At 43.4% G+C, this 22,771-nt stretch overlaps 1 protein-coding gene across 4 annotated transcripts in view; it reads right to left on the bottom strand.

The window, feature by feature from the left end:
• The window catches only part of RAB3GAP2 (RAB3 GTPase activating non-catalytic protein subunit 2), a 232,069-nt gene extending 209,686 nt beyond the window's left edge, over positions 1 to 22,383 (bottom strand). For all 4 annotated transcript variants that reach the window (XR_015060109.1, XR_015060110.1, XM_085888493.1 and 1 more), the window contains exons 1-2: positions 22,196 to 22,383; positions 8,740 to 8,804 (exon numbers count right to left, since the gene is read on the bottom strand). Coding sequence is in view for 2 of the 4 variants with exons in the window: in XM_085888493.1 (XP_085744619.1) it covers positions 8,740 to 8,804; positions 22,196 to 22,292 (162 nt within the window). In the remaining 2 variants the exon portion in view is untranslated. The remainder of the gene's footprint in view (positions 1 to 8,739; positions 8,805 to 22,195) is intronic.
• Between the last annotated feature and the right edge of the window lie 388 nt (positions 22,384 to 22,771).

Below are 22,771 nucleotides of genomic sequence, written 5' to 3'. Positions count from 1 at the left end.
CTGCTCGGGGATTCCATCCTGGACCATGGACTCTACATTATTACACATATACATTTCTAATACCCCCGGCTCCCGCTCGCCTTGAGACGCCATCTTGCTTCTCGTGAAGGGTTAATTTGCTCGCTCGTAATTTGGAGGGGATCGGGGGTCGCTTCTCTCACCCCTGGACCGATTCCCGTGAATTTCGCTGGAGACAGGAGAGCCTGTTGTCCCGCTCTCCAATACCAGTGCCGCGAGGAGGGCGATGAATTTGTATCCCACTCCTGACACCAGTGTTGCGGATTTCGCGCCCGCCGGCGTGCGGCGGCCACGTAACTCGAATCGCGGCACGTCGCCCACCGGACGGACAATCCAGTCGTGACCCTCTCGGACTAACGCCGGGAACCAGTCACGGGTGGACCTTTCGGTCTCACCGCGATCGAGCCAATCAGCCCCCGCGTGGGATAGGGTTGCTCGCCAAATTCGAACTACCTAAGTACCCACGCGGAGGGTAGACCGGGCGATCGCACCTCGCCGCAGGTCGACTTCGGACACGGGCCACTTAAGCGACCCGTTCCGTACTATCAGAATAACCGAGCGGTGTTATCGTCGACCTCGGCGGTTCGATTAATTATCGGGCGTATTCAGCCCGCTACCAGCCCTTTACGTGAAGCAAGATGGGGATTCAATGGAGGAAAAGAGGGAGCGAAGCGGGAGAACAGTTCAACAATAAAGCACATTTATTCTCGGCACACGGGAAGCACACAAATACAATTCCACCAAATGCACACAAAAAAGAAAACACAATTCCATTTACACAAAAAGCAAACATAAAAGTGAAAACACAGTGCAGAGCTAATACCGACTACCGAGCACACGGCAACACTTATACAATTCTACTTCACAGACGGCGCCGACAACACATACCCAAAACCAAGGAAAAATACCCTCAAGAATGAGGTAGGCCTGGGGCCGAGACCGGGTCGGGCCTACCCGTCTGGTGATGAGACGCGGAGCGCGATGGCCCCGCAACCCGCGGGCCTCGTGGACAGTGCCTGGCAGGGGGTGGGAACGGGGCCCCTTGGTCGCACTATCTCAGCGCGGGGGAAACAGGAGGGGGGTTGCTGATGCTCGGGGTATAGAGGATCTTTATTATATGCGACGAGCGTCTCCACCTCGGCCAGGTCGCGCTGTCGGCCTCCTTCGGGTGCAGCTTCCTGCACGACGCGAGCACCCCCTCGTCTGGTGTCGCCGCCTTTCCACCGCTCCGTCCCCTCCGTTCCGACTCCCACGCACACGACGAGCAGCTCCACCGCCCGCGAAGTCTTGACCCTCTGCTTCCGACTCTCCTCTTCTTGACTCTCCGACCTCGTTCTGCTGACTCCGACTCTCCTCTCTGAACTCTTCTTTTTTGCGACTCTCTTCTTCCCGTTCTGCTGACTCTCTTCTGACTCCTTTGCGACTCTCCTCTTCCCGTTCTGCTGACTCTCTTCTGACTCCTTTGCGACTCTCTGGTGACTGACGAACACCGTCCTTTTATCCCCCCGTAACTTCGCCTTTGACCCCCTCCCTTTGACCTTTCACCTCGCTCCCCATTGGCCCGAGAAAAAGTGGGCGTGAAGGCTTTTTGATCCACAAATTTGCATATATCGATCGTTCTGGAGGCGGGGCCAAATCGCCCCTCGCTCACCGATTGGACGGCAAAAAGTGGGCGTGTGTCGTTTTTGATCCGTTTTTGAAGCAGAAAATCCGTGATTTTGTACACGCTGTTCAACGTGCGCCCTACACGAGTCCAGCATCGGTGCCCATGAGTGGCGCGAGATGACGGTGATGCGATGGTGGCGAGTTGTGACGGTAAAGGTCATGGCGGTTGTGGTGAAGCGGCGTTGTGGTTGGTGGTTGTTGTGGTTGTGATGGTGGCGATTGGTCCAAAATAAAGATAGTAAAAGAAAAACGGCTATCCTGAAGAGTCGCAGCTCGCATAAATGACATGTATTCCCACTAGACAACGGGTTCGGGCCTAACTACACATGTACTTACCGAGATACCTCACCTAAGGGACCTGAATGGTGGTTTGCGAATCTGGTAACCACAACAATATATATATATATATATATATATATATATATATATATATATATATATATATATATATATATATATATATATATATATATATATATATATATATATATATATATATATATATATATATATATATATACTAACGATACCCATGCACATGCACAGGATAGCAGTACAACATAGCTGGTAGCAGACGACAGACCGAACACGGGGAATGACAAAAATACGCATTGTGCAAAATGCAAGTGGTACTATGGAACGCCAAGACTTCCCAAACATTGTCGGCATGTCCGCGAAGTGCCACAGCAATTTCATAGGGATCGTGTGACGGTGAGCTGAGTTTTTAGTGTGCAAGCTTGGTATTATATATATATATATATATATATATATATATATATATATATATATATATATATATATATATATATATATATATATATATATATATATATATATATATATATACACAACTCTGGAAAAAATTAAGAGACCACTACAAAATTATCAGTTTTTCTGGTTTTACTATTTATAGGTAAGTGTTTGAGTAAAATGAACATTTTTGTTAAATTCTATAAACGACTGACAACATTTCTCCCAAATTCCAAATAAAAATATTGTCATTTAGAGCATTTATTTGCAGAAAATTACAACTGGTCAAAATAACAACAAAGATTCAGTGTTTTCAGACGTCAAATAATACAAACAAAACAAGTTCATATTCATTTTTAAACAACACAATACTAATGTTTTAACTTTGGAAGAGTTCAGAAATCAATATTTTGTGGAATAACCCTGATTTTCAATCACAGCTTTCATGGGTCTTGGCATGCTCTCCACCAGTCTTTCACATTGCTGTTGGGTGACATTATGCCACTCCTGGCGCAAAAATTCAAGCAGCTCGGCTTTGTTTGATGGCTTGTGACCATCCATCTTCCTCTTGATCACATTCCAGAGGTTTTCAATGGGGTTCAGTTCTGGAGATTGGGCTGGCCATGACAGGGTCTTGATGTGATGGTCCTCCATCCACACCTTGATTGACCTGGCTGTGTGGCATGGAGCATTGTCCTGCTGGAAAAACCAATCCTCAGAGTTGGGGAACGTTGTCAGAGCAGAAGGAAGCAAGTGTTCTTCCAGGACAACCTTGTACGTGGCTTGATTCATGAGTCCTTCACAAAGACAAATCTGCCCGATTCCAGCCTTGCTGAAGCACCCACAGATCATCACCGATCCTCCACCAAATTTCACAGTGGGTGCGAGACACTGTGGCTTGTAGGCCTCTCCAGGTGTCCGTATAACCATTAGCCAACCAGGTGTTGGGCAAAGTTGAAAATTGGACTCATCAGAGAAGATGACCTTACTCCAGTCCTCTGCGGTCCAATCCTTATGGTCTTTTGCAAACCTCAGCCTGGCTCTTCTTTGCTTCTCATTGATGAAGGGCTTTTTCTAGCTTTGCACGACTTCAGCCCTGCCCCGAGGAGCCTGTTTCGAACCGTCCTCGCCATGCACTTCACCCCAGCTGCCGTTTGCCATTCTTTTTATAGGTCACTTGATGTCATCCTACGGTTGTTGAGTGACATTTGAATGAGTTGGCGGTCATCCCGGTCAGTGGAAAGTCGTTTTCGCCCTCTGCCAGTCTGTAGCTTTGTTGTCCCCAATGTCTGCTGCTTGACCTTGTTCTTATGAACCGCCGCCTTTGAAATTTTAAGGATGGAAGCAACGTGATGCTCACTGTATCCCTCTGCCAGTAAAGCCAGAATTGAACCCTTATTTTCCTCACTCAAAACTTTTCTTTTCAACTCTTTTGGCACGGTCAATAGTTATTTTTTTGATTCCAATTACTTTTGAGGTACGACTATCACTGTTTTTGCCATCCAGCTGGTCCTATTGCAAGAGGATAGTGATGACCAGAGCAGTGTTTTTTTTTATACTTTTCCTTGTTAAATAAGATTCGGTTCAGGTGATCACCTAATCAGTACCTCACTAAGTAGAATGAGGTGTGCCTGTGTTGGAATTCAACAGACACTGGAATGGAATGACTGCCATACATGTAGAGATGCTGATTTAAAAATTTTCTGGAGCGGTCTCTTCTTTTTATTCCCAGAGCTGTATATATATATATATATATATATATATATATATATATATATATATATATATATATATATATATATATATATATATATATATATATATATATATATATATATATACACACATATACACACACACAGCATATACAACCCGTCGATTTGTTGACAGCGGTATTAAGGGGTAGGGGGGGGGAGGGAGAGAGAGAGAAAGAGAGAAAGAGAGCGAGAGAGTGCGAGGAAGGGAAGGGGTGGAGACAACAACTCCTCACCAAACATTGTTATACACTCCGGGAGGGAGGTGGGAGCAAGAAGGATTGGGGGGGCGAGAGAGGAATTGGGGGGGGTTTGGATGAGGTAAGCATGAGGGGAGGGTTGCTCAGCTTCCATTTGGTAGTGGGACTTTTGAAGAAAGGGGGGGGAGGGGAAGTAGAGAACTAAATGAAATGGGTAACGTTAAAACAGAACGTGGAGACCGCCCGGAGATGTCCATGGAGGGTGGAGAGGGGAGGGATTTGGGAGGAGGTAAGGGAAACCAGAATGTTGGGAAGGGATGGCAGTGTGAGGGGAAGGGAAGGGTGATAAAATGCACCCAAACAGCAACTTTTTCATATAAAAACTGCCAGGTTCTATATAAAACCGGGCGGGAGCATTTAAAACCGACGCTATCTACCTGGCAAAGGTCTGCCTGCATGCATGCTCGCACATGCAGCAACCTTTGTACCCTCTGGTTGGTTCACTCAGAAGATGATTTGTATATGCCACATGATGGGGAAGCCATTTTAAAATGAAAACTAAACTGTCAGTCCTTAACAGAGAGGGAGGGGTGGGGAGCAGGGGAAGAAAGGGAGAGGTGTGGGAGAGAGAGAGAGAGAGAGGGAGAGAGAGGGGAGGTGGTAGAATGGAGTGAGGAAGTGAAGGGGGGGGGGATTCCGGCAGATGTGACATCCAGTTTAACATCCATCCGAGAGACAGCGCACACATTGATGAATCACCCTGCCTGTGAAACACCAGGATGATGGTTTAATGGTGGGTTGAGATTCGAACCCAGGAGAGACAGCTTATAGCGAACGTGCATACCTCTCGGCTCTCCTGCCATGATGTGGTCATTCATTGCTTTGTAACAACTGAAAATATTTTTTACTCATTGCAATCATATAATTTATTTTGCCTTCCTAACTCCGGAGATGATCCCACAGAGAATCGAGCAAACGAATCACCATTGAAGCTTGAAGAGCGCTCACTTGGCTTAACCACTCAAGCAAGCACTCCAACGAAACAGTTGAATAAACTTTTAAAAACGAAACATTTAATATTTACCTCCGCCACCAAAGGTGGAGGTGGCTATGTTTTCACCCCTTTCTGAGTTTCTTTGTTTGTCTGTGTACAGGATATCTCAAAAGGTTGTGGATGGATCCGGATGAAATTTTGTGCACAGATTGGGTGTGTGAACACGACAAATTAATTCAATTTTAATGAAGATCCGAATCCGGATCAAACTACTAGAATATTTAAGTGATTCTTCATCATTCACAGATCAGGCTGAAAAACGATATCGAGCACGATATTTAAAAAAAAAAATATTGGACCAGCTGTTTTGAAGACCTGGGGGGAAGGAGGAGATTGAAGAGAATGTGGAAGTTGGTTTCAGAAACAGGAGAAAAAAAAACCAGAGGAATGAATGAGTGGAGGTGAGCAGTGATTTTGGGAGTTTCACTCCAAGGGGATTGAGGTGGACCGCATGCGCCCTGCAGAAACCTGGGTGGTTGGGGGGGGGGGGGAGGGCAGGGAGAACAAAGCATGGAAAGGGCCGAGGGCGCAAGACCAGAAAGGAAGCAGTAGAAGACACAGACGACCGATCTGTCTTCAATGTCAGAGTGAGAGGCCCATAGACTCAGCTTCATCATGGGAGATTCCAATGACCTTGTAGGCCTGGCTTCCATGGTGTTAAGCTGAGCAAGTAGTGAGGCAGGCATGCAAGCCCAGAGGGGAGAGCAGTACTCCATCAAGCTGCAGCTGAAGGCTTTGTAGGTATATTGGAGTTCAGATGTGCCAAAAAAGGACTTTGCACGATGGAGGATGTCCAGTCGATAGCTGGCTGTGGAAGCCAACTTTGAAATGTGGTTTGGCTAAGAAACATCATGGCTGCCCAAGAAAAATTATAGGGAGACCCAAACGTTTGAGTGATTGAACTTCTTCAAGAGGATTGTGAAGGAAGTCAGTGGGGGTTTCCCATATGATCCTTTTGGAGAGAGTGTGAAATTTGTCAGGATTGAAAGACATATCCCAAGTGTTTGACCATCTTGTGATTATATCGAGAGGGAAGAGGCTGGTGCCAAGTTGCCCATATGAAGGATGGAGAATTTCACGGCAGAGGCTGGAATCATCAGCAAATGGATAAAGCAGATTTAAAAGAGAGTCAGAGCGATAGTTGATGAATATTAGGAATAGGACTGGGCCCAAAATGCTGCCCGAGGGCACTCCAACCTTGATAGGGAGACGAGATGAAAGGTTCTCATCGAGAACCACACGTTGGCTATGATAGTAGAGGTCATCAGTCACCCTAGAGTGATTTGGCCTTGGATGTCATAGGCAGAGAGTTTGGAGAACAAGGTGGGATGCTAGACTATATTAAAAGCACGAGATATATCCAGAGACGGCCCGGATCTCAAATCTGACATCGGGGACCTCCATCTATTGTTGGGAGAGCAGTAGCAGCATGTAGGGAGAGTGACCTGGTCTGAATCTCAATCGATGATCTGAGATGAGGCTGTTGGATAAATATAAGGATGTTCATATCAACTGCGATGATAGATTTCATAGCCTTGCTGATGATAGGAAGGAAGCCAATAGGTCTGTAGTTAAGGAGATTGGTTTTTGAAGCTTTTTATGTAATGCAGTGCTGATGGCCGATCTCCAAGTGGATGAAAGATAACGAGGGCGAACGATAGGTTGAAAAAGAGCGGAAAGAGGAAGTGCAGGAGCAGCAGAGCAGGTTTTTAGGACACGCGAGGTATGCCGTCCGGTCCAGTTGCAGAATAAAAGTCGAGAGTTGCCAGAAACTTCTCGACATTCTCAGGTGCAAGAGAAACAGAGTCCAGTCCGAGTGCTTGGGTGTAACTGGGTAGGGTGGGTCCAGACAGCGAGGGTTTGGGAACACACAATTTGGAAGCAAACACAGAATTGAGGCATTCTACCTGCTCACAAACGGAGTCAGCTGTGGTGCCATTTGAAGCGAGCAAAGGAAAACTCTGGAAACAGACTCTGGAAACAGACTTAACAAGGCACCCCTTTTTGGGCTATTCGCTGTCATGGGTACTGCAAATTTGCCTATACAGCTCATTTCCTTAGGGTGTCCACAGTTCTTGGTGTAGGCAGGTGGATTTGCCCAGTAGAACTTCAGCCTGCACCACACCAATGTTTTCGAACTACCATCATGAGTTTTGGTGCTGAAGCTTCTCCAGTGGATATGCCCTTCCTGGCACCAACCATTTTTCTTTCAGGGATTGTACCCTTATCCTTTGGTCAAAAAAAAAGAAAAAAAACCCCCTACATCACAAGGTAGCAGCTGTTATTCTTTCAGGGATTGTACCCTTACCACAAAGCAGTGCGTGAAAATAATTAAATACATAAACAATCAAGCAGGCAATTAATCAATCAGGAAAACAAACACAAAATTAAAAAGGTTTCAATTTTAAAAAGCTTTGTTCGCATTTAAAAATCACAGAATAAGGTTAAAAGAAGAAAAAAAAGAAATAGCACGATAGAGAAAGGTCAATGGGGAAGGGAAAATAAGAAAAGAAAAACAGCACGACAGGGAAAGGAGAGAGAGAGGGGGGGAACTTCATGACATCAAATAGCGTTGCAGAACTGTGATGGTGTCATATAGACAACAGATAACCAAGCCGAGTGTGAGCTTAACAGTTAAGGTGGCTGGCTTAAATACTTAGGGCCTTGAGTTTGAGCCCGTCGTGTCGTTAAATAACATCAGGTGGGTTGACTCAGCCTGTCATCCTTCTGAGGTCGGCAAAATGAGTACCAGCCTACTGGAAACAGGAGAAGGAATCCCTTCTCCCCCACTGCCTACTGGAATCAGCGACATAGGCACGCTCCCAGAAATGATGCAACCAGCAGCCATAGGCTGCATACAAAATAATACAACAGATAACTGAAACATGCTTCAATGTATCAAAAGCAGATACTAGTGTTGACAAGGGAAGTAGCAAAGGTGGATAATGTTGGATGAAGTTTCTCTGTAAATGTAACTGCAGTGACTAGATTACAGAGATGAGGAGTCGTGTGCACTAACCACTAATCGACCTTCAGCACAGCCAGGTGGGACAGAGCGAATGCTTGGCCCTTTTACCCTTCGCACGATTAGGCTTACTTACGGGTGGCCACCGAAGCAAACTCCAGTCTCAAACTCCCCATCTAGCATCGTGTACTAAAACACAAGCTATTAGAAGAAAACAAACAAACAAACTTATTTAACCAATTCACTACCATAATAAAATGCACAGAAATATTTTTGAAAGTCCAAAACAATTACCATAGTGAGACACAAAATGTTCTAAGCACAATAACAAACCTGTTGCGTCAATTCTGAATCATCCCATGATCCCCAATCTTCTTCCCAACTCAAGTACTCGGCATCTGAGGATGAGAAAAATACAATGACAGGATAAACATTTAGAATCCAGTACATTGTTATGTGCAATACTCCAATCAATAAAATGTGTGCAACCATATGGCATTACAATAGCGGTATGTTGGTGTGTTTCAAAAAGGACAGAAGGAGTGAAGTTTAATGGCTTTTCAAAAGAGGTGAAGAGATATATCAATTGCTTTTTTTATTATACACTGTACTATATAAAAGAAGGAATCCCTTCTCCCCCACTGCTACTGCAAAGGGGGGGGGAGGGGGGAGGACTTACAATTTTCACATGTACAAATGGCAGTGCTGGTATACTGGCCCATACTGGAGGCAGGGGCATTACTAGCAATGGCACAAAATATATTAGTCTCGCACCCCCACCCCCAAGGCTGCTGCTCCCTGAAGGAGCAAGTGTTTCTAGTTTACATAATTTGAGAAGTGAAATTTTGTGCGATTTCTATGCACTACTGAACCACTGGACAGAATGAGTCGAAAGATGGTCGTTGCACTCTGTTGATTGCACGGAGAGGTTTTAGGCGAGAAGAAAAGACATAGCCCCAGGATTTCAGGGTGGGGAGAGCACACCCACTCTTTCCAAGAACTTTTAGGCCTGTTATTTTTGCATTGCAGACCAGTTGGTAGCCTCAGTATTCTACTGCCTTCAATTTGGTCTTGCACTCTCTGCACTCTCTTGGCTCTGTCCCTCCCAGGGTTCTGCAGGGCACATATGGTCTGCCAGTAAACCTCTTCTTATGGCCTTCAAGGTGCTACATAGTTCAAGACCTAATTGGTGCTAAAGATCTTGTAGAACTCAATCACGAGTTCAATTAAACCAGGTGCTTTCCCAGTGGCTAGGCTGTGTATGGCAATACCAAGTTCCTCAAGGGTAGGGACTACAGTACTGTATTTTCACTGAAATAAACAGCGGGCTATACATTAGATTCGTTTCAAAAATTCCAACTGCGGGGTATACTCGTGTGTGGTTTATACAGTATTTCATGTTATGGCATGTGACATAACCACAGGGGGCAAGTTAAATGATCAGAGATATAAAAAAGGCAGTATTTTTTTTGCAAGTTTAATTGTAATTTTTAATTTCAGTCTTTCATGTGTGTATATATATATATATATATATATATATATATATATATATATATATATATATATATATATATATATATATATATATATATATATATATATATATATATATATATATATTCCAAAGCTATTTAAGGTACCCAAAAATCGTCTTCCATAAAGCCCACAAAGTCCTCGTCTTCTGTGTCGCTGTGAAACAGCTCGGAGTCGGCAAGAGTGGGTCTGTCGCAATCCATACCATCATCACTCTCGTCTTCTCCTGAAATCAGCCCACTTTTTCGTCAATTTTCAGTTTGAATTCGGCCGTGAAACTTTTACATTTTCTCTTACATGAACTGACAGCAGTGGTGTATTCAGTTATGAAGCAGTTTGCCAAGACAGCTGTTCCGTATCAATGGCTTTGATTGGAGTGCTTGCTTGAATGTTTAAGCTACTTGGTGAGCACTCTACAAGAAACTTGATAACTGAACTCACTCCTGACATTGTACGACAGGGACTTGTAATGTTATGAATGATTTCGTGGAATGATATAAAACTCAACAGTGTGCAGTGTACCTATACATTTCTAATGGATGAGCAGCGTAGTTTCCGGTCGCATCGGTACTAGAAACCATGCTGGTTTTTAACACATCGGTACAGTAAACTTTAATTATTACAACAGCCCTTTCTCAAGATATTCATTTTAATGTCAATTGGTTATTTACCGCAGTTGTATTTGAAAAGAGCAGTTTATTGGCCCTTGACAACAAAGCCGTGTCGCCTGCTGGAAATATCTCCCTGGCATGCCGAGAGGAAAGTTGGCTTGCGGGGTATATCCATGTGCGGTGCGGGTTATATGTACCTGCAATTTTCCGAAATCACTTTTTCCCCCAGGTGTGGAGTATACTTGGGGGTTGGGTTATTTGTGAGAAACATTGGTTTCTAAATTGGTATGCCCATCTTCATGCAAGACAGGTTGATCCATCTACAGAAACAGAGGTGACACTAAAATATTCTCTATGCTCTGATGAATACATTTTAGAATATTTATCTAATTGTTTGATTCCTGACGTGGAAAAGTAGCTGCTACGAGTCTGCTGAAAAAGCTGTTTGCAAGGAAGGAATAAAAATACTCCAAAGATTCAAAATACTTTGTTGGTATAGCCATCTCATTCATGTTACATCCTCATACAAACTAAAGGACCAAAACATTTTCTTCAGTTATTTCCCTTCATATGGACTGTTTTTCAACTAAAGTTTTCTGCAGGTAATTATTATTTTGTCATCCTCAAACTTTCTTGAGATACAAAATCTGCATTAGTTGCAATTCTGTTGCTTCAGAATCAGCCCTAATTTAAAATCTCATTATATTGCTGATGAAAGAAAAAACAAAAAATATTATTTGGGCTTAACCATGATCTAAACAACACATTTTATGACCGAATCTTACCAACTGGGGCCTTTTTGGACCCCAACTCAAAACCATCAACTTCACAAAATCAGCCAAACTTTCACATCAACGACTAAACATGGTGTTTTATTGATAAAGTCAACAACAAAAAAAATGCATAAAATCTAAAATTAATCAACCAACTGGAGACTTTTGTGACCCCAACTCAGACGCATTAAATTTCATTCAATCTGTTAAAGTTTCACATCAATGAAGAAACACATTTTGAAGAAACTTGGGGGTAAGGGGGGGGGGTGGAGGAAAGAGGAAAGAGCAAAGAGGAAAGAGGAAAGAGGAAAGAGGGAGAGAGAGTACAAGACTTGTCGGTTTAATAAGATAAGAGCAAATAAAACCAAAGCTGATCTTGCCTCGATATTTAACCCCAAAGGGATCTTTGACTGGTCGAGGGTTAAAGACGACCATCACCTCTACGCCTAAACACAGAGCACCGTTTCCTGTGCGTTTTGCATTTTACAGCTTCACACAGGAACACCAAAGGTTTCATAGGCTTGAACTGCGTCTTCCTGAAACTTATTGAATGGACAACCAACTGAAGTGCAACACAATGACTGGGAGATCACTGGTATGGGAGGGCAGAATGCAGTCATTGCTGCTGTGTTTGCTTCTCACCTTACTTCTTGATTTTGGGGAGTTCCTGCTGCTCTGGATTTATTATTCTTGGGGTTTTTTTCCTACTTCAATCTTTCTTCTTCATCTCCCTGTCCTTCTGCTTTTCTTCTTTGTTATCTTTTTTTCATTGTTGTTCTTCAATATTTCTTCTCTTTCCTCTTTCTGCCTTCTTCTGCACCGTTTCTTCTAAAGCACTGATGATTTCACATCACATTTTATGACAGTGTTTGACTTTTATATTTTTTAACCTTGTAGAGCTTCAGGATAGACAATATCACATGTTTTTCCATGTTGTGCCAAGACTCCCGATGAACCCCAACTCTGTCCTCTTCTCTCCCCTCCTGCTCATAAAAGCAAAAGGGCATTCTTGCATGGATCAATACATATTTAATATGGTGTAACCACAATCACCGAGTTTGAAGTTGTATTTCTTGGAACCTTATCATTACTCGTCAATAAACGATTATCTCAGTATTCTGGTGTATTTTGTGTCACTGACAGTGAATGAAGCAATTTCAACAATGTTGGGGAAAATAAATAATTAAAATAAAGCCTGCTTTTGATTCCTACCAAGCCACCTATACCTTGCCACGGGTCGTGGAAAAATCATCGACATGGCCAAAATAAGTCATGGTATAGACGGCGCTCAGAGAAGGTTGCGTTGCAAGATTCGTCGGGCAACCCTCAAAACCGATGCCATGTGGAGGACCATGCCGGAGGGCACCACCGGCTCAAAAAGAATTGTACGCTCTCCATTAAATATCTTCAAAAGGGGTGTTTAACTTTCACCAAATACCAAATTTCCATTCATGCACTCCCTTGGAGTTCCATTAGTATGCATGCAAAGTTTATGGAAGGTTAGGTTTTATGGTTTTGGAGTTACAGAGGAGACACACACACTGACACCCATTATTATAGATGACCAATTTAACATATTAAAAGATACAGTATACTAAATTAAACTTAAGAGTATCACTACAAGAAATTCTTTAGTAATTACGCAATGCAAAACAACCATGGCGAAAAGGTAGAACATATATAATTACAATGACATACATCTTAATCTCCTTATTCTATAATGGCTGCAATTATTCCAACAGTCTTGTGGGGTTGGCTGGGGGATGCTTGGTCCAAGTCTTTCACAAACCAACTGGTCAGGCCTGCCATTTGACAAAGGTTAGGGCAGGAAGTTGGTCATAGTGCCAGCGATAGCTCGCCGACTTGGGTTGTATTCGGAGGGGAATCAATTATAAGTCAAAACAGGTGGTGTTAACATTGTACAGGAATTTAGTGAGGGCCACATCTAGAATATTGTGTACAGTTTTGGTCACCACAGTTCCGGAAGGACATAGATGCCATAGAGAGGGTTCAGCGTCGGGCTACTAGATTAACTCGGCTATGAGGAGCGGCTGAAGGAGACAGGGCTTTATACATTAGAAAGGAGGTAGTTACGAGGAGATATGATAGAGATGTTTAAGATAATGAAAGGTATAGATAAAATAAGTGCAGATGAATTATTCAACAGAGTAGACAGTGATAGGACCAGGAGCCATAGCCTGAGAGTAAAGAAGAGGAGGGTTAAGATGGAAGCAAGGCAGGGGATTTTCACTCAGAGAGTAGTTAATGCATGGAATGGTCTCCCTGGAAAGGTCGTGGCAGCAGCAAAAGTAGATAAGGTTAAATTAGAATTAGATAGGTACCTGGAAGTTATGGAGATAGAGGGGTATGGGGTTGTTGAGAAGACTTTAATGTAGTTTGAGTATTGATGGGTGATTGTGAACGGAGTGCTGTTGGTGGGGGTCTTGTTAAGGGGGGGGGGGGTTGAGTGGTTGATGTGTGTTTTTAACCAAGCCATGCCCCCTCCCTGAGGGGAAAAGGAAAAAAATATATGTAAATAACAACTTATAAAATTACAAAAAAAATTTTTTTTTTGTTTTTTAAAAAACTACAAAAAATTTCATTAATTAAAACTGTTTTTTTGCATTTTCTTCCTTGGATCTTGTGTAGATGGGTTGGTGTGGTGTTCACGCAGGCATGATGGGCTGAATGGGCTCCACCTGTGTTGGATTTCCTTGTTCCTTGTCCTCTTTGTGAAGAACACCATGGGCTCCTTGACATCCACCTCTGGGCTGGCTCTCCTGCCTCACATATTGCTCATCTTGACACCATGGAAACCAGGGCCCTCAAAATCAATGGAATCTCCCATACTGAAGCTGAAGGTCTATCACTTCGCCACCGCAGACAGGTCGGTGGTCTCTCAGTTTTCTACTGCCATCTTTCTGGTCTTGCACCCTCTGCTCTTTCCGTGCTTTGTCCCACCCATGTTTCTGCAGGGCTTACATGGTCCACCATCAACCCCCTTCTGGTGAAGCGACCTAAATCCGAGATCACTGCTCAACCTCCACTCATTTGTTCCTCTTTTTTTCCCCAACTGTGGAATCAACTTCCACATCCTCTTCAATGTCATTCTTCTCTCAAGGTCTTCAAGACAGCTGTTCACTGCTATCCAAGATAATCGCCAATCCAAAACCATATTTTCAAACCTTGTTAACCCCACATTAATCCTTCCTCCTTCCAATTTTACCGAATGGAAGTTTCCTTCTGTGTCCATCTTGTCCACCCCATGCATGGGAGTTTTGCGTCCTGTTTTTGTGTTACGTCTTGATCTGTTCAGTGTACAAGCTCTTCCATGAGCTTCAAATATGTATACAAAAAAAAGAAGAAAATGAATGCTGGCAGACGTGTCGCCCATTTAACGTCCATTCGAGGGATGGCACACACATTGATGCCTGTGAAACACCGGGATGACAGTTTGTAGCTGTGTCAGGACTTGAACCCAGGCTGGACAGCTTAGGTGCAAGTCTGTATACCTCTGGGCCATCTTGCCAGCCTGACAAGTAAGTCATAATAAGTTTCTTAAATCATTCCATTGAATTTGCTGATTTGATAGAAGCTTGGCCTGTTTCAACTGATGGAAGGAAAAGGATTTGAAAACAAATGCAATCAAAGTCATGAGGTGTTTTTACATTTCCAAATGGAGAGTTCAGAAAACACCTTACCCCACATAGTCTTGCAAAAAAAAAAAGAGATGGGAAGGGTCTTATCAACTCAATCTGCATTAGCTTTTTTCGTGAACTTTAAATAACAGGTACGATGGCAAACATATGAAGCCAATGGGTCAAACATAATACGAAAGAGCCAAACCTTCTGAAAACTCCGTCTCCAGAGAGCACGGCAAATTTGATTGGTTGAGACAGGGTAAAATCTCGGCCAAGTACTGCTAAACTGTAGGTTTTTGGAAGTGCAACCAAGGCAATTTGTTTCACAATGATCAAGTAATGTCAGACCCCGCTATTTGCGGGGGATACCTTCTGAACAAATGCCGCGAGTGTCGGGGTATATAAATGTCGGAGAATGTTTTTTGACATGACCTAGGCTCATGGAAGAGCGATTGCACAGACCAAATCAGGACACAGCATCACAAAGGGGAACAGCAGGAGAAAGGGGAACATTAACAGCAAGGCAGAGGGAGAAATTAGACTGAGACGGACAAACAAGGGATGCAGGTAATGATGACAGGTAAAGGGAGAACACAAAGGGTGGACATTCATGTATTGATGAGATTAGGAATAATACTGCCTTGGGGTACTCAAACCTTGACAGGGAGAGGAGATGAAAAGGTTCCGTTGAGAGCTACACATTGTCGATGAGAGTGGAGGAAGTCAGTAATCAAAAAGTGGAGTTGGCCTTAGATTCCATCGGCAGATAGTTTGGAGAGCATGGCAGGACGCCAGACTGTATCGAAAGCTCGAGATATGTCAAGAGAGACGGCATTGATCTCATGTCTGATATTAAGGGCCTCCATCCATTGTTGAGAGGGTAGAAGCAGCATGTCCAAGGTAGAGTGACCAGGTCTGAATCTGAATTAGTGATCTGAGATGAGGCTCTTGGAGAAAAGGAATGATTTTATGTCAACTGCGACGGATTCCATGACCTTGATGATGATTGGAAGTAAGCTAATTGGGCTGTAGTTAAGGGGATCCGTTTTTGCATCTTTTTATGTAATGCTGTGATGTTGGCTGATTTCCCAGGTGGATATAAGAGACCAGTCCTGAGGGGTAAATAAAATAAAACTTGCATCCGTTGAAGACAAAGTCTTCGATATCCCCCGCCATAGTAAATGAGGACAAGTAGCAAAAGGCACCAGTTCAATTTATTCTTGATGTGTGTACCAAATTTCATAAAGAAATAGTTAATAGTTTTGCAACTATACTCTGGAAACAAAGGTTAACCTCAATTATTTCTTAATACCCAACTTGTTTCCATGGAAAGTGAAAGAAAATTTTTTGGGGGAAATCTCTAAATATCAAAAGCACCAGTTCACCACTTGCTTGATATGTCATGTGTACCAAATTTCGTAAATATATCTTGAAGAGATTTGTAGTTAAGCTCCGGAAACGAAATGTGACGGACGGACGGAACCCATTTCTATATCCCCCACCAACTTCGTTGGTTGGCAGGGGATAACAAGAAGACGACGTTGTGCAGAGCATGATAGTTGCAAAATGCATTAAATAAATTTGACCTCAAAAATAATTGGTGGTTGAATTCAATGATCAAATATGCAACGCCTCTTCAAATCTCAAGTGAATTGGATGAAAATTGACAATTTTAGAAATCCGCCCTATGTTGACCCTTTGATCTCAGAAACAATAGACTTCTTCCTTATGACAAGCTCTACCATGTGGTGACATTTTGTGAAGAACAGTTTAAAATTGTGACCTGTTGGCGACACAGAAAAACAGACAGGCAGAATAACAAAATCGACTAAACAATATACTTGAAAAATCTTAAATTTTGCAAGTAACAAAAAAAATAAATCAACAAAAAAACGTGAATACATGAAGTGCGAATGTTGAAGCAGGTCACACTTTATGACCCGCGAATACACGGGGCCCGTGAATAGCGGGGTCCGACAGTATATAATTAACTCAATTGAAACTAGCTTCCGATGAAGACAAAATCTTCGATATCCCCCGCCATAGTAAATGAGGATTAACAAACTTATATTCCCTAAGCATGTGCAATATGTATGTGAAGTTTCCCCTTGATCTGACCAGCCATTCTGGAGAAGATTTTTGAAGGTTTTAGGGTAAATTCAATATGGCTGCCAAACCATGCGACCTATCAATTAGAAATTAATAAACTTCTGAAAGGATGTCTTGGGGAAAGTGTGTGTGAAATTTTGCCTCAATCTCTCCAGCCGTTCTGGAGAAGAAGATTTTAAAAATTTATTAATTTTCAATCCAAGATGGCTGACGAACCATGTGACCTATGACATCATAAATTTACATTCTGCCTCCAATCCTCCAGTGGAATACCTGTGTGAAGTTTCGTGTTAATCGGATGAGGTGTGATTTTCTATCCAAGATGGGCGCCAAATCATGTGACTTGTGACGTCATAATTTTTACCATGTATGCAGACATGATGGAAGATGATAGTTGCAAATTTTCGCTTCGTTAGGTTATGTGATTCCAGAGAAAACATTATTTAATATTTTTCTTGAATCCAACATGGCTGCCAATCCATGTGACCTATCAATTAGAAAATATCAAAAGGCACCAGTTCACCACTTGCTTGATATGTGGACCAAATTTCGCAAATATATCTTGAGGGTATTTGTAGTTAAGCTCCGGAAACGAAATGTGACGGATGGACAGGCGGACGGAACCCATTTCTATATCCCCCGCCAACTTCGTTGGTTGGCGGGGGATAATAAAAGTTGCAAAAGCTGAAAAACAAAAACCCATTTATTCAGAGGTTTACCGCTATTGAGGCACCATCTTTTACACCACCTTATTTAACATATTATATTAGTTTTGTGTCCTTTATTACATCCCCCAAAACAGTAAGTTTCCTGTTTGGAATGGTTTTCAATTTTGATTGAATGTCAGAGAGACAGACTGAAGCATTTGCTTTACTCCACTCTGTGCATGCACTATCAGGATGAGATTCCATACAATTTGCCAAATTCAGAGCAAAAGTACTGCTCAACTGCAGATTCATGTTCAGATTCATAGTCGACAGTGTTCAACATATAAAATTAAATAGAAATCAAGGATCTCCTCGATCACAGAAAACAGACTAAAAGAAAAACAGACAAATAGACAAAGTGAACCAATTGCTGAAACCCAACTTTGCATGACACGCACGGGGTAATTAAGATTTCCTGTAAACATCCATTAGAAAGTTGAAAAGCTGCTCGAGCTAAGCAATGATTTGAGAAACCATAAGGCACAATATTGGTTTTAGAAACTCCATGTAATAAATTAGAAATTACTTAAATGTGATCAAGTCTAGCAAGTGAAATAGAATTATAAGACCAGCATTACCATGCAAAGGACTGTTCACAAGGATGCTGGAGTCACCAAACATCAGAGATGGTATTTCATAACTGTGTTTAATGAAATGTCTTGCTGCACATAGTTGAGGTTTTAGGCCATTCTACTCCAATGAAGAATTAACTGTGCTATTAAAGTCATCCCCCATAATTAGACAAGACCATAACTACAACGTTTGAAGGAACGTCCTTACATCAGAAAAGGAAATCCGAACATTACTTTCACTTGAAGCAGGCACGTTTTGAATCATAAACTTGACAATATTAACGCAGAAGGTCATCGACTCACATTTTTTCATTTTCAACTAACAACTCACATTTTCGTGAGATTTGCGGAATCCCCATGACATTGCAACAGTCAGTGACCAAGACACCCAAAACCAACTTCACACATGTGAATACTTTCTGAAGGCACTGTGTATCAGTTTTAGCATTTCCATAGTATTTGATGGAAAGAGAGATCTCACCAGTTATGAAATGTGATACATCACCATGGAGTTTCTCAGTGATCACTAGTCTCTCCAGTGATCTACAAGAGTTGTTTGCCAATGCTCAGTGGCTAACGTTACACATCGTCACTGTTATTAGTCCCCGACCAGCTTAATTGGAGGAAACTAAAGGTTTCTCTCTGACTGACTGCCTGTCTGTCCCACCTGTGGTTTTTCCATGTTTTTTTTCCCCATACACAAGATATATTCAACTGAAACTTGGTACATGACTTTACTATAATAAGTAACAGAACAAGTTCAAGTATCAGGGTATTACATCAACTTTTTTTTTTACCAAGTTATGCCCTTTTTAGACTGAGAAAATATCACATATATAATACGAGTCAATGTTCAGCTGCCCGGACTCCATCCCACTGCTTTACACCCATTGGCTGGACAGCTAGCCTGACTCAACCTCAATAAAATCATGCCTTGCATGAAGCAGCACAGACAAGCAGGCCTGGTGCCTGGGTGTTCGTCCATGGCCCAGTGGAATTGGAATGATCCTAGTTATATGACCATGATGTATTATATTGGCACATAAGCCTTTTGCATGTTTTTGCTTCATGTATGTACTTTGGATTATTTTAAAAGCCTGATGTTGGCTTCGCGGTCAGGGTGGTTGGCTTGGGACCTGAGGATCCCGAGTTCAAGCCCCCCGTCGGCTGTTGAATCAACACCAGGTAGGGTTGACTCAGCCTGTAGAGAGAAAGAGAAAGAGAAAGAGAAAGAGAGAGACAATACTCTGTGCAAAGCAGTGGTGCTGCTTAAGCAGTCTCCTTGGCTATTGGGTACAATCCTCGACGGATCGCCACTCCAACACAGTATGCCAGCATTCTGGCACTCAAATTGCTGACCTCGGAAGGATGACAGGCCGAGTTAACCCCACCTGGTATTAGCGGGATTTATAAGATGTTAGCACCCCACCACCAGTTAACCCAGCGGGATTTGAACTCAGGACCCTTGGATCCAAAGCCCGCCACCCTAACCATTAAGCCAACACCTGGCATAGTGGGACAGCCGTGCCCCCAACCAATGATGCAACCCACAGGCGTGTGCTGCATTTGAAGGAGGTTATATAAAAGATCATATCAGTGGACGACATGTACTGCAAAGCAATTCTTGCTCTTGTTATTTTAACTTTCTCAATACATGTCTTAATTGATTTTTCAAGCACGATCGAATTCCCAAATATTTATTGAATCAATTTGTGAAGCTGAAAGCGCAGCACCTCCCTCATAATTAGGATACATCTTATTACATACGCAGATAGAGCAGAAATTGGAATCACCATGTACATCTATTCTGACAACACTAACCTGCTATTCGGACTCTCCGACTCTCTGGAAAATCCTCTATATCTCTTTGCTGATGACTCCACCCTCTGCCGTACCATTGGTCATCCCTCAGAGCGGCAAGCAGCAGCTTCTTCGCTCACTGGTGATCTGGATAAAATCACAAACTGATCCAACAAGTGGAACATGTCTTTCAATCCGGACAAATCTCACACTCTCACTATGTCACTTCGAAAGGACTGTTTAGAAAACCCGCCCATCCACTTTCTCAACAATCCACTGGAAGAAGTCCTTTCTTTCAAGCTTCTGGGTCTTACTATCTGCCATGACCTTTCCTGGGAAAGCCACATTTCAAACCACGCCTCCAAAGCCAGTCGCCGACTGGGAATCCTCCGTCGTGCAAGGTCCTTCCTCGGCCCACCTGAGCTCCTGACCACTTACAAAGCTTTTGTCCGCAGCCTGATGGAGTACTGCTCTCCCCTCTGGGCTGGTGCTCCTGCCTCACACCTTTCTCGGCTTCACGCTGTAGAAACCAAGGCATTTTGGATCATTGGCATCTCCCGCAATGAGGCTGAGTCTTTGGGCCTCTCACCGCAGGTTGGTTGGTGGTCTTTCTGTCTTCTACCATCTCCTCTCCAGCCTTGCCCCCCCTGCTCTCTCTGCGATTTGTCCCAACCACATTTCCGCAGGGCGCTCAAGGTCCGCCAACAACCCCCTTCTGGTAAAACTAACAAAATCACAAATCACTGCTCACCTTCGCTCTTTCATTCCTCTTTTTTCCCAGCTTTGGAATAAACTCCCTCACTCTATTTATTCCCATTCTTCGCTCCAGGCCTTCAAAACAGCTGTTCACCACCAACTCTTATCATCCCCCATCCAAATCCTCGATCTTTTCTACCCCCGATAATCCACCCAAGCCCACCTCCTTCAAATTCCCTGCTTTCCTTCCTGAAGGCCCTGTGATGTCCATCTTCTATTCCCCGTCCCATCCCTCTCCCTTCCACAGATCTCCAAATGTCCCTGTTCCCCACTATTTTGTCCTTCCCACTCCCTCCCCTTCTGTCTCATGCACCCCTTGATGTGCGGTGTGTGTTAGCTCTCATACGAGCCTCGACAAGGTATACAAAAAAAAAAAAATCCGAGATGGAATCGGTCAACTTCTATACGTACATAATAAATATTCCTGCAAATATAATTTTAAAAAGGAAACCTGCTATTCTGACTACACTAACTACACTAACCTGCCATTCGGACTACACTAACCTGCCATTCGGACTACACTAACCTGCCATTCGGACTACACTAACCTGCCATTCGGACTACACTAACCTGCCATTCGGACTACACTAACCTGCCATTCGGACTACACTAACCTGCCATTCGGACTACACTAACCTGCCATTCGGACTACACTAACCTGCCATTCGGACTACACTAACCTGCCATTCGGACTACACTAACCTGCCATTCGGACTACAGTAACCTGCCATTCGGACTACAGTAACCTGCCATTCCGACTACAGTAACCTGCCATTCCGACTACAGTAACCTGCCATTCCGACTACAGTAACCTGTCGTTGGTTTTTATCCTTGAAACGGATGAGATTTATAAACACAGGAACGTCACGAGTGTATGTGGCCATTTGGTGCATTCTGTGATCGTTTTTACCGATGACTACAGTCCACACCACCTCACGTACACATTGCTCCAAAATAAAATAAAAATTAAATAGGAAGAAACAGAATCAAATTCCTTTCCCCCATCACAGCGAGGTGTTGTCCACACATCCTCAAAACGAGTGATTGGGTCACTCAGCTGAAGGTATTGGACGCCATCAGTAATTTCACGTCCGTCTCCGAGCAAGGCCCACGGTCGGGATACATGCGACATCGCCCGGACGGTAAACTGCTCGTCATACATTGAACCAGGCACGCTTGGGTTCGGATCTCCACTCACGGACACCACCGTCCCACCAAGGTCCGGAAACCTGCGATCGAGCGTCCGATGAGTAACCGTGGGAAATGATAAATGAGTCCCGCTTTCACCTTTCCTCCGAACGTCTTCCTTCGATGTTTGCTGGAACAGGAAGTCTTGCACAGCTTGTATATCCTGGAACTGGGAGAACTCACTCAAAGTGCACATCTTGCCACACAACCTTCCACGCCACGGCACCTCAAAATAATGCGTGTGACGTCGGCACTGGCTACGAGATGACGTCGGCACTGGCTACGAGATGACGTCGGCACTGGCTACGAGATGACGTCGGCACTGGCTACGAGATGACGTCGGCACTGGCTACGAGATGACGTCGGCACTGGCGACGAGATGTCGGCACTGGCTACGAGATGGCGTCGACACTGGCTACGAGATGACGTCGACACTTGTTACGACATGACATCAGCACTGGATTACGAGATGACGTCAGAGCTCGACGCTCAAACCGAAACGAGAGGTTGTCGTCGGAGAGTCGGTGTAGCAGCAGTTCTTGATATTTTTTTTACAGAATATTTTACTTCAATATACCAAGACATTACGTTTAATACAAAAAAAGTGTAATACCAGCAAGAACAACCTAAAGTAGTTCAAAACAAGAGGCCATCATCAGTAATACAATGTTCAAT

Source organism: Eptatretus burgeri, chromosome 7, assembly GCF_056783735.1.
Source record: "Eptatretus burgeri isolate ZD-2024b chromosome 7, Ebu_testis_v1, whole genome shotgun sequence".
Lineage (NCBI taxonomy): Eukaryota > Metazoa > Chordata > Myxini > Myxiniformes > Myxinidae > Eptatretus > Eptatretus burgeri.
The sequence above is the reverse complement of the archived record's forward strand: the minus strand, read 5'-3'. Positions and strand labels throughout refer to the sequence as shown.